The sequence below is a fragment of the Eurypyga helias genome, unplaced genomic scaffold (genome assembly GCF_000690775.1).
Source record: "Eurypyga helias isolate BGI_N326 unplaced genomic scaffold, ASM69077v1 scaffold18641, whole genome shotgun sequence".
Classification (NCBI taxonomy): domain Eukaryota; kingdom Metazoa; phylum Chordata; class Aves; order Eurypygiformes; family Eurypygidae; genus Eurypyga; species Eurypyga helias.
In genome coordinates this window covers 2,422-15,269 of record NW_010229122.1, presented here as the reverse complement: position 1 = coordinate 15,269, position 12,848 = coordinate 2,422, and the positions used below count along the sequence as shown (strand labels likewise).

The 12,848-nt window shown below is 40.2% G+C and overlaps 1 protein-coding gene across 1 annotated transcript; it reads right to left on the bottom strand.

The window, feature by feature from the left end:
* Positions 1 to 1,105: 1,105 nt before the first annotated feature.
* HORMAD1 (HORMA domain containing 1) lies at positions 1,106 to 12,595 on the bottom strand. Its single transcript, XM_010160289.1, has 13 exons — positions 12,563 to 12,595; positions 12,014 to 12,158; positions 11,614 to 11,677; positions 10,228 to 10,264; positions 9,823 to 9,843; positions 9,702 to 9,728; positions 8,996 to 9,063; positions 7,035 to 7,186; positions 6,167 to 6,423; positions 4,976 to 5,039; positions 3,833 to 3,909; positions 3,018 to 3,101; positions 1,106 to 1,186 (listed from the first exon to the last, which is right to left on the bottom strand). Exons 1-13 carry the CDS (start codon positions 12,593 to 12,595, stop codon positions 1,106 to 1,108), a joined length of 1,110 nt encoding a protein of 369 aa, XP_010158591.1.
* Between the last annotated feature and the right edge of the window lie 253 nt (positions 12,596 to 12,848).

Sequence of the window (12,848 nt, the reverse complement as noted above, 5' to 3'; positions counted from 1 at the left end):
CCTAACCACGAGCGCTTTCAGCTTCTGGGGGTTTTGCCACGTTCGCTCCCGCCTTCCCGCCCGCAGCCCACCGCTCCGACCAGCCCTGCAGGCTCAGCCCCAGACAACCGTCAGCTGACCCGTGCCTGAGCCGCCACGGAGCTGAGGCTCCCCCCATTTCATCACGGCCCACGCGGCAAAGAAACACACAAGGACGACATGTCAATATCGCTTTAACTGAGGAACGATAAAGGGACACTCTTAATTCAGAAGTCAAAACCGTCCCACTAGCCCCACCTCGAGATGGCGGCAGCTCGTCGCCATGCAGACAGCTTCACTCCATCCACAGTGCAAGAAACATCAACCAGATTTCTTTGAAACAGAAATGGCACGCACCACGTCCAACTCTACAATTAATCACTCACATCACTATAAGAGATACCTGCCCCAGATCACTAGTCCGTACTCAGATCCGTGTGTCATCACACCTATACAGACATCCCTGCACGTGCAGGAAAGACGCAACTGAAGGTGTGAGAAGTACTTGGTGTTTACTCGGGACTGGTGTCTCCAGCTCACAAGAAACGCAAAGAATCAAGCCCCCTAACTGGCCCAGGGGCACAAGCAAAAACTAGTATTGCTCTAAGTGACAGCGCAGCCCTCCTGAACCTGCTCCCTAGAGCTTCGGAAACCCACCCAGGACTGAGGGGTCTTGTGCCCTCTACTGCAGTTTCCAGACAAGGAGTTCCTCAGCTGTGAAATACAGCCCAAAGTTACAGGTGAAATATGGGTAACATATGCCACACAATCACCACCAGGATTTAAACATGTTCAGTGTGTTTAACCACCAGGGACTCAAATCCCCTCATCTCCTTGGTTACAGAACTCTGACATCAGCACTTGGGTACCTTCTGTCCTTCCTGATGGGGTACAACCTCCGATAACAAACAAGCTCTGACCTCTTCAGCTGGGCTACTTGACAGATTCTTTCTTTAAAACACACTCCATTTTGACTACAAATAGAACAGAAAAAATCCCTAAAAATATTTAAATACGAACATTCACGTTAAAACAGAAGGGAAGTGGTGTGCAAAACTCTGTACACAAACAGCAGGGAGATGAGGATCTAAAACTGCTCCTTTGGTTCACTGATCTTTCTCCTTTTTGGCAGCACATCTTGACTAGACGAGAGTTCAAAGTGATGAACCTACCAAGAGAACATAACCTTTGAATTACAGGCTGCCACACTGCACAGACTGCACCGTGGCATTAGCAGTTATACACTGGAACAGCCCACCCTGCACAAAGCTGCATGTGGAGCATCTGGCTCAATCATGCTAACTTGACCCAGAGGTGCTAAGCCTGGGGTAACACCTGCATATTACCCTCTGGCAGAACTGACCCTCCCTCCAAATCATTAAAGGGGAGCTGGGATTATGTATGCTGTAGCAGCAGGACCTCCTGTCACAGCTCCAAGAGGACGTAATGAAGGCTGATCCCTCTGGAGAAGCAGCACACCTCCAGTACACTTCCCTAAGCATCTGGGAGCCAATGCAGTGCCCCCACTGCAGACAGCGCAGAGCCAGGTGGCACTAGGAGTGAGCACCCCATACCAAGAGGAGAGGGGCTCAGCACCACACAGGCTCACCTTACCGAGTTTAATCCAATTACTTCCAATTCACACAACTGTGAGAGGATGTTAATTTAGCCTTTAGCTCTGCTGTGCTTTTGATTATTTAAAGCAACTGTGCTTTGTTTAAATTCTACTGTTAAGTTCATTAACAAAACCTTTTTTAAAAAGGAAAGGTATGGTGATAGTGAGCATACAGAATGCCACTGGTTTTTTCCTTCACATCAGCAAACAACAGACGATACTACATATGACCCTGCGGTTGGGGATAAAAATCTTGTTCTGTGGTAAGCAGTTCTTTTCAGAAAGACAGAATCTGCTAGTTCTGCATTCTGAATTTAACATCTTCACTTCGTCCATTTGTTGCAAACTGAGCGTCTTTCATACAAAAGCTATTTTTAAGACACAGGCCAATTTCTCTTTGGGCTTTCTTTAGAACATTCTGATGAGGAATGAATTTTGCACGCTCCCAAACTTGATTTCCATCAGCCTTCACAGAAATAAGGCAACTATTACTTTAGGAGAAAGCTACCATCAACAACTGAGCTGCACAGTATGAATCCTTACATGACTACCGTTCCCTAACCTGCATAAAAACTAGTGAAGAGCTTTCCCAAGTGGCGACAGGAAGGGTATGATTTTCCTTCATTGTGACACGACATTCCCCCTCCTGACTGTGAATGAACAGCACTTACTTATTTACTAGAATGGTAGTATTCAACCCACAGATTTTTCTGAGAACAAGCTACCAGTAATCCTGAACATTCACAAGATGTGGAGGACATAGGAAGGCCCCGAGAGCCTCACAAAGCTGAAGCTACCAAGTTCAGTTGGTAAAGGCAGCAGCAACAGACAGATGGGCCACCCCCAACAGCCAGGCTTCCACAATGAAGACAACTTCTGCTCCACCTGTGCAAGGCTGGAGGAATTTGGCTCCTTGCAGGTAGCACACACTACAAGACTCATCTGCTGCAATGTGATTAAGCAAAGAAATAACAGATTCTTCTTGGTATGAGTGAGTCATAGATCTGAGGTTAGAATTATGGTTTTGTGTTTTTCAAGTAAAACCACTAGCAAGCATGTGGTACACTGGGCTGGGGCACACAATCCTATCAACGTTTAAGTTAGTGGGGAATTCAGCTAAATGCATTCTCGAGAAGTTATAAGTTAATCCTAAATAATCTTTTTCTACCTGTGTTAACTACATCAACACCCAGCTTTTACCTCTTTGGAAACAGACTTTTTTTGACACCAAGAATCCAAATGCATTGAAGTATAAGAGGAATTTTACAAGTGATGAGAATTTCATTCTGCCAACATGAAATGTACTATAGCTTAGAGTTTTATTGGCTATTTGGAACAGGAAAATACTTAAAGAAGAACAGAACAAGAGAAAAACAATACTAACAGTGCTGGTTTGAAATATCTTTCCACTTCTTGTCCTGCTCTCCGACACATTAAGTTCGGATGTCTTACTTGCCAAGTGATCAACCTAAAATCAGAAAATAAATGTTGTCTTGTGACAGCAGTAAAAACCAACATGTTAGAGGCTACGGGAGGCTTCAGTGCTGTATCATGCAAACAGCCATGGCTCTGCTCACCAGATCGCTTGAGCTGAAATGGAGTACAGAAGTGTACCCACTGAAGTCAACAGCACAAGTTTCAAGCTGAATGTGTCAAAAAGCACTGACAGATCAAAGCATCCATTACTTTTATACAGTAGGTCACTCAGTTACTTAGGGCTATTCTGTTTAAGAAATCTGAAGGACATATGCTTGAAGTAGTCCTCCGTATTTACTTTACACCATTTTGCTATATATAGGAAATATAGCCCAAGTAATAAACCAGCATTTTAAGTTTTAATCAACTTTTAATCAAGTTTTGGGCTGTCAGAATTAGCAGAGAAATTTCTATTAAAGTGTTTAATTATGGCAGCTTATAAATATGGTAATTACATTCCTACTTATTTTAAGATCAGTCAGACCGTCTGTTTAGTTTGAAAATTGCATCACAGAGAAACAGCCTTTTGTTATTGCTTTTGATTGTTTTAGAATAATAATTATTTTTGTAAAACATTGAAAAGTTACTGCTGCAGGCACGGACAGCAGGTGATTTGCTTAGGGTAAATAAACCCTTAGCAGATCCCCTATTAATCACTCAAAGTAGGAAAGAAGCTTCACAAAAGCTCCAGTATAAGTTTAAGACAGAGCATGGTTTTCATACCTGAGGATTAGAAACATACAGATTCTGGTTCCTTCCAGCCTTTGCAAATTCATCCTCTTCACAAGTTAAGTTTGGTTCTGTAAAAGAGTTGTTAAAAAATAAAGCACACTGTTGACAACTCAGAGTAGCCTCTTAACACTGATGTTTTGCCTCAAGGATCACCTGCACATTAGAAATGCAGCCAACAGGTGCTCCAAAAGGTCTCTAATTCTCTATGTGCAAGCAAGTCCCTAACTCCACCAAGCATTACACTCTGCATCTTTAATGCAGTGATTTCCTAGCAATTCTCAAAATGCTTCAGGTACACAGTGAAAGAAAAGGGCACACAGATTCAGAGTAAGTTGTGGAAGCGAGCAGCTAGAACAGGCACTACAATAGCCAGCAGCCCAGCCATCATACAATCATTCATAAAACAAAACATGTTTTGAGGTGAAGTTACTGACTGCATCAGGAATAGCAAACCACAGCAGTGAACAGCTCCCTTTGTACAGAACAGCACCTATCACATGGATAGGTATTTAATCATGATACCTTGTCTACCACAATGTAAAAGCTCTTCTGTATGCACAAGCCCCAGTGGTCTGGATTCCTCCACAACCACACAGACTGAAGCATGTTTGGACTGCAGAATCAGACCGTGATCCTTCTGTAGTCAGCAGTTAAGGAAAAAAGGTGGCTAAAAGCAGTAATTCTACTAAACTTTAGTGGATGAAGCTGAGGATGCAGCCCAACTAGCTGTGATTTAAACATAGACCTGGACCATTTTTTGCACGGGGAATTCTGCTTTCCAAGTCTGCAATAATGAACTCAAGAGCATAACACCTCTGCAAGCTTTATGTGGAAATTAAACATATTAGTAAAACCAGTAACAACTGTAATAGAAAAACCAATTTACTTCTAAATATATAATCTATTAAATTTAGCTTACCTGGTAAGACGGAAGATCAGAATTTTAGAACAGAAGCATGAAAATGTGCATGTGTTAACCAAGTGCTTTACAGAACAAAGCCACAAAAGAAAATAAAGGCATAGCAATGTATGTGAAGAGAAGTTTTATATAGTGATCTACATCAGAAAATTGAGTAGTAACATCAGGAAAGAGGCACAAACTGCAGCGACTTCAAAAACATATATAATTGTTACCTTGAACTTCTGAAATATTTACAATATTACTATCTTCTACTTTATTATCCAAGACAGGATCCTCCTAGATTGAGAAGAGGAAAAGGTCTATCATTTACTGCAGACAAATAAGAGGGTTTGTACTCAGATGCTTAGGGTCAGAAGTTATTAGAAAGATTCTCAGCGGAACAGAACTGTATTGAAATAATTGAATCTGACATGGAACATACCGGCTAGCCCAGCATTAATTACTAATGCAAGCACACATTTAAATTCAACTACCAAGAAATAACATCTATACAAAATACCAAAATTGTTCACAGTAGATATTGAAAGAATACTATCAGTGCAACAGTTACTGCCTTCCCATTGCTTGTGAAACAGCAATTCAGAGGCATATGCAGATTCAGAGGGCCACATGGAAACATCGCACCACCTACAGGCCTCCTAGGTGATGCTAATTGAGGGGGAGAGGCCAGAAGCCTCAAAGCTCCACCTCCTTTCACCTATGGCCAGTACAGAGCAGTACACATATTTGCCCATTCTAACACGACTAAAGGTACTTGCTCCCTGCTTCAACTTACCCCAGAAATGCATGCCTCCAACGGCTGAAGCCTGCACAAGCACAGTCCTGAGAGCAGTCTCAGGAACTCTAGCATCAGGATGCACAAGTCTGCCATGCGCTCATGCCTTCAGCAAGTTTTGTTTTGCCCTTTTTTCTAGGCAGATTTCCCCAGGGAAAAATCCCAATAGAGAATCTCAGGTTGTTTTAACTTTAGCTACTGTATGTATGTATCTTCAGCTGTACAAGAGGATCCCAGAGCAAGTTTATTGCCAGTCAGTACTGCCTAGCTGCAGCAGCTGGCTTAGGACCGCTATCAGATAGCTCCAGGGAAGTTTCTCCTGTGTCCTGTGACTGGAGCTGACAAAAGACACCTGTACCCACAGCAGGAAGCTGTCCGGCTGCTCACCCTGCTTCTCCTCTGCTGGCAGGCATCATGCTGTCCTTGTACAACACTGGTTTAACAATGACAGATTGTTAACTGGCACAGTAAAATTAAAGCAAAAAAGTATTGAAGACATTGTCTTGCTTAAATATATCTGGAAACACTTTTATTAGTGTTACAGTAAGACATGCAGTAAAACTATTAATAGACCTTTTCTAGGCATCACAAGAAAATTCTACAAGCTACACAACATTTCTGCTCTTACGTTCATGTCCTGGTTCTCTTCTTCCGGATCATCTCCATCCACTCTGAGCGCTTGGCGAGGCACGCTAGTCTCTCCCTGCTTTAGGATGCTTTTATCAACATTCTCCATTCGTTGCTTTTCAGTTGTAACTTTAACTTTCAGCATATGAAAAGGTGTTGGCACTTCACCCACATTAAGATACATGGGCTCCCCCTCAAATATCATCCCCTCACATTCACCCTCCTTAAAACCAGGAGGCTGGTAATCTGATGGAGTAACTGCAGAAAAGAAGTCATGAAACGTGTCAGAATGAAACAAACACTTCCTTGTAAAGTTATTTTTAACTTGTGCAGCTAAGAGACCCATTTAAATACAAAGGGCTACTCCAAAAAAATTGTGTGGGGAGGGGAACAATCAATATTCAACTTGTACTAATGAAGTCTTCCCTATTCAACAGGCAAACCCCAATTAAAGCTATCTGAAATAGTTTATACATGCGAAGAGATGAGCTAGAAGCTCTGATTTTTTGTTACAAAGCAATACACCTGGAAAGCAAAGCTAGTGTCAGACATTAAATAGCCATCCAAACTAGAACTAGCCCAGAAAATACGTTACATCCCAACACACAGAGGAAAACCCACTTTATTTTTACAACCCACTGAAGTCTTTGCTCCAATGAAGTCAGTGACAAGATTGTGTTCCTACAGTCAGATCAAATCTTTTCCCCTTGGATTTTAGAAGTTGTAGTGAGAAACAGACACATGTTAAATGATGTTATTTTGCAAGTCCCAGCCATAAAGATTATACATTAAAGTATTTCTTTGAATTATATTTCAATGTCTGAACTTGAGGTAAGGTAATATAAATCAAAGTAATATTGAAATACTACCTTCATCATAATAAAAGAGCTTCATAGTCAGGCAAACATCACTTGGTAACGGACTCAAGTTTTGCATCAAAACATAAATCTTGCGAATGAGGAGGATACTTGCTTTCTTGGTGTCTGCACAGGTTATTGTGGAATCATTCCTTTTATTCTTACTAAAAATGGACAAAGTATTCAGGTTTTTTTCCCCTCTCCCCACAGAGCAAGCTGTTTCTAGTATTAAGATACATGACTTAACAGACTATGAATGTCAGAAGCAGACATCCCATTTATAGTTTAAGGTTCAAGATTAAAGCACTTCAATTGCTAATACGAAGTGCTCTCTGCCCCTTGGAAGATCAAATCCTGAGCCAGGGACATCATGCAAGCATTATGGATCAGCAGCTGCGACCAACTACTGTGTTTTACATTACACAGTTCTTAAAAAATATCCAATCTGAAAGAAAAAAAAAGGGGTACTTTTGAAAGCCCCAATTCCACAAAGTCTTACATACTTAGTTTCCCGTAAATAAAACAAGAACTGTTACCAATTAGAAATGTGTGCCTCAGTGACTCTCGGCACCCAGCTCCGACCTTCTCATACTCCTGTTCTGCTGCTGACCTAAACCATGCATACCCTACTGCTACTAAAAATGCTTTCCCTCTACTCCCCTGTTCCTCACAGCCACATAGCTGAGAGAAGCACCTGAGGACCTGAATAGCCAGAGGAAGGCAAGCAACTGCAAGTTACTTGACTGGGTAACAGTCTTTTGGAAAGACACCCTTAACTATAATGGTTCCAACTGTCTCACCCTCGGCAGGTGATTATCTCCCTTCTGGCAGGCTGACAGAAGCAGGCCCATACCTGCTATTTTCAAATCAGCCTGATGTGAGTTTATGCTAATACACTAAGGCAGCCTGGTTTGGCTGAGATGGTCATATCCCCTTAACCCCCTCCCTTTCAGAGGTAGTAACTAAACTCTGCCCAAAGGAAGCAGGTTTGCAGCACTGCAGCCTTTTTTTTTTTTTTAATTAAAAAGCATTTTATGCAGGAGGAAACCTGAAAGAAGTTTGTTAGGTACAAACTTGCTACATTTCAATTACTTGTCTTAAGCCATTTCCTTGTAGCCATGACTCATCAGTAAACCCCTACAACAGAAGGCGGCTCACTGAAGGGTGGTGTGCCCATGAAGCCCAGGGAATAATGCAGTGTCACTGGCCACACCTCTTGCAAAGAACGCTTACTTTTCCTCAACACCCAGGGGACCCAGAGCGTGGCCTCTGTTTTAGGTACACAGCTGTGCCAGCTGAGTGGATCAACAGACAGTGTAAATTTTCATTAAAGGTGTGTGAATGTCTCCTTGAGTTAGCCAGACCACTATGGGGGCAGTGAACGTGTGGCCCAGCCCGAAGAGTATAAAAACTAAATAACAAAAGAATTCTGAAGAGAACAATGGGCTGGAGCTGGCTGCAACCCACATACTCCCTCCTGGTGACCAGGGCTGCCCAGTGTTGTGATGATGAGCACATTAAACACCAGCAATCACACTGGTATCACGACTGAACTGTATATTGCAATAGCTATGCTTTGCTAAGAACAGCTACAACTGTATTGCATTTTCAGTGTATTTTTTATCATCCCCGCTAAATGAGAAATCTGATACAATGTCAAGTATCTTCAGATAAGTAAATCTGGTATTCATTTCACCCTCTACACATGGAATTCAAGAACCTGGACAGAGAGTATTGGACTCCAACATACAGAATAATCTTTTGAGTGGATATTTTAAAATAGGACCACAATCTGACAAAAACATTCATTGTATTTTAAGAGTAAGTCCAAGATAATAGTATACATTGATAAAATTAGTCTTAAGATCCAGAACTAAAAAAGGAAACACCAAACAGAAAATCCAAAGTTTTTGCATTCAGGTGTCTGCAATGGACTGTAAAACCACAGAGCAGAATAAAGTCAGTGACAGTACCTGCTGAAATCCAGGAGTGGCCCATTGTGGGTGTACTTGAATTTAAAGTGGTAACATTCTGTAATTGTCTGCAAACAAATCCAGTAATTATTAAACTATCACCTGTCAGTAAACTATGCTGCTGCTTCTGTCTAGTAATCTATTAGCCTTGCATTTAAAGACAATAATAATAGCCCAACTCCTGTCTGATGCCCTTATATGCACTGAATTCAGCTTTCTAACGCTGTAGCAACGGTATTCACACAACTGTCAAATAAAAATTAAGATCTACGTTATTTTCAAGGAATCACCATTTTGAAACATCAGCTTGAGCTTTTAGAATGAAATATTCACATTTTAATCACCATGAAAATGTTTCACACACTTGGTGACCCCCAGTGGTTAGTTAAAACATACTGTGCTTTCCCCAAAGCAATTCCTTGTTTGTTGTGCAGAATTAGGATGATGCATCTTTACAGGCATTTAACTCTGCAACGACACTCGGGGTTTCTTGTTCTGCCCTGAGAATAACCTGACACTAGATAATCAAAGGCAATTCACTGTGTGGCAATTCTGATTACCTCTAGTGATTCTTAGGTTTGGTATCTTAAGATGTATTATTTTTTAATGTGCATTAAAGTGAATGTTAAGTACCACTGCTTGTACATGCATTTCACTATATCCACACTATCTTTAATCATACTGTAAAATATTCTAGCAGATTTACCTGAGGATCTTCTGGATGGGTATAGACCTGTATTTTTAAAGTAAAGTGAGGAAACAGTAAGAACTGTACATATCTCTAAGCATCTACCTTAAAAAATATGTACCTTTTCAAAGATACTTACAGCTAGGACAATCATTCTCAGCTGTCAGAAATACAATTAAGGAAAGAAAAAGAACATTAAATGTATTCCATAGTCCATTCCATAGCTTACCAAACTCCTTTGTTTCTCTAGCTCTGGAAACCAATCTAGATAACTATAGGGCTTTTTAACTCCTTACATGTTTAAGAACAGACTTAACTGGCAGAAGAAAATTCCTAATTAACCCTGCCTTTAAGGGTTTCTGTTTACAAAGAATATTGTCCTGAAAGGTCTGTGCCTCCCACACCGTAGCTAACTTTTTAAAAATAGTAAATCACACCCATTACCCAACCAGAAAGCCCTGTAACTACACTGGCAGCTAAATGGACTTATATAAATGAATGTTTAAGTAAATTTAAACTAGCTAAATGATACTGGAAGACTTACGTATTTCTTCTGCAAGGCATCATAGCATCCTAACATCCTGCAAAAATCAAATAATCTTGTCTATCTACTACTAATTTACATTTGCTTTGCTCCTGACTAAATAAATAATTCCCCCAAAAATGAAATTCTTGTGGTTAGCCTTTTTAATATTACAGCAATAAAGAATACTTATACCATTATTCTGTCTTTTTATTAGCAGTGATACACACAACTAATTGTACCACACGAAGTCATTCTCTCCTTGTAGAGTAAGTAAAAATATAATCTCTAAGTAAATAATTTAAGTAAAAATATAAAGCAATTGTACAGCTAGCATTTTCAAACACCAACACATGTATCCATTAAACAGTTTATAAATAAGTACTTAACCTGAACACCAACATCTCTGAAGCACACAGAAGTTGTGCTATTGCCTTTACTTAGAAGTTGCAATTTGCTTTTTATATAACATACAAACAACAGTCACTGTGAACCAAAACTTACCCTCTTTTTTTTTCCTAACATTTCTTTCCAATATTGCCAACAAGCAGAAGTTGGTTTTGGTGTGTACATAATGCTGACTTAAGAAAGGCTACTCACCTGTAAACTCCAAACAGGTAGCACACACCCTTCACCCAAAAAAGAGGGAGCTTTTCCTTGTCAGCATCCACAGGCTGCCACACCACTAGTGTTTGGTGCGTGAGGGTAAGGTGAAAGGCACTCGGCGCCACTTGAGTTTCCTCTACCACAGAAGATCTATTAAAAAATTCCAGGTTACAGTAACGAAGCCTTTCCTCCCCCCCCTTCTCCTAGGGATGACACGTGGACAGAGTGGATGACTAATTACACTGTTTTAACATTAGAACTCAAACCTACACCTCTGAATACCTCAACACTGAGAGCAGCTGCAAACCCCCTCTGCTGAATGCAGCATCATTTCCAGTACCTTACCTTGTACTACAACTGGTAAAAAGTGTGAAAAATACACAGGTGGCCTTTACAGAGGTAACAAAAAGCAAGGAGAGCAGCCATGAGCACATCTTGTGAACAGAAAGAAAATAAATACTACTGGTTAGATTTGTCCATTTAAGTGCCCCTTAAGCATTCATATACACCCACAGAAACTAGATGTAAAGTATAATCACTCTGCAAACAAAGATTTATGTTCTGTTAAGCACCACACTGTCAGCCTTCCTAAAACCAACTGTAGAAGTCAGTTACATCTTTAACAAAACATACACAATTTGATTTTTCCATTAAAAACGGCAACGTAGTAAATACCATGTACTAAAAGCAGTGCCTGTGCCGGTGTTGACTCACAGCAAGGGAAATCTCTGTATTTGCAAAATCTACCTTTGAGAACTGACATGCTATGGAGGTGTTAAATATGCACTGTAATTAACATACCATTTCACCAGCTGAGTAGAGCCAGGACAGTTTTTGTCTTCCCTCAGAATTTTGACACAGACATCTCAAAAGAAGAACATACACACATGTATGTTTACTTAGGACAAAATACAACCACATTGCTAAGAAAGTGAAGTTCGTTGCTTAAAAGTATATATCAAAATCAGACTAAAATTGACTAAAATTAACATCACTGACAGGTGTCAGCATGACTTTAATTGCCGAGTTAGTATCACCACTATCTTTAACAAAACTTGGTGATGATTGTATTAGTGAAGTTTCCACTACAGCCACTGAAAAGAGCTATTAGCTTTAATCAAAAAGAGCTTTAAAAACACTCAGTAACTTCACAACAAACCTACAAGAGATTTTGCAAAAAATCATTAAAACAGCCTGTTACCATCCATGTATCTTGTTCCATAGGCACTTTCAGGAAATATTCCTCTCAGATATGTAATGCAGGATACTGCTACTGCCAAGAGTCTCTTCACCAGCATCAGGGACTGTTGTTCAGTAGATATTTTGTTAGGAAATACAACTGCACTCTGGAAGTTACAGAAAGAAAAGATTTAATCTCTGTCCACAACAACAAACCTGTACAATCTACAATCTGGTCCAATGGCTGCTTAATGTTTTAATTCAGCTGCAAAGTATGACCTTCAGCATTTATACAGTTAAGCATATTCTTAACACTTGGTGTTGCTGTGTTTTTAGGACACAGCTGATTTCTACCAAGTGTATGACCACAAAGTTCAGACTCACTATTTTGCTACTACATATCTTTATTTTGCTACTACATATCTTTATTCCTAGTTGAAAGATTGATTTAGTCTGCAATTTTCAAGTGAAGAAATATTAAAGAGCAGCTGGGTGCACTATTTTAGTTAAAATTCACTGATTCTTCCAATTCAAACAATATATTGTGCTGAAATACACAAGACAATCATACCACACAACTCCTTTGCCTCTGAGCAGTTGCCATTTTATACTCTTCTGCCTGTTAATAAAACATCTGCATTAACACACAAATGACCACAAGTGCACATAAGCCAATGCTGCAGCTATTCAGCTTTAAGTTTGTAAATGAACTTACAAACTCCTCCTACACAATTAATCTCCATCAGTTCAAACAAATCCTGTACTTTTAATCAGTTCATCTCATAATCACTAATATTAGATTTTCACACCAGCACAGACCTCCTGCAAGTTTGCAGTGTGTTGCAATTAAAACACTG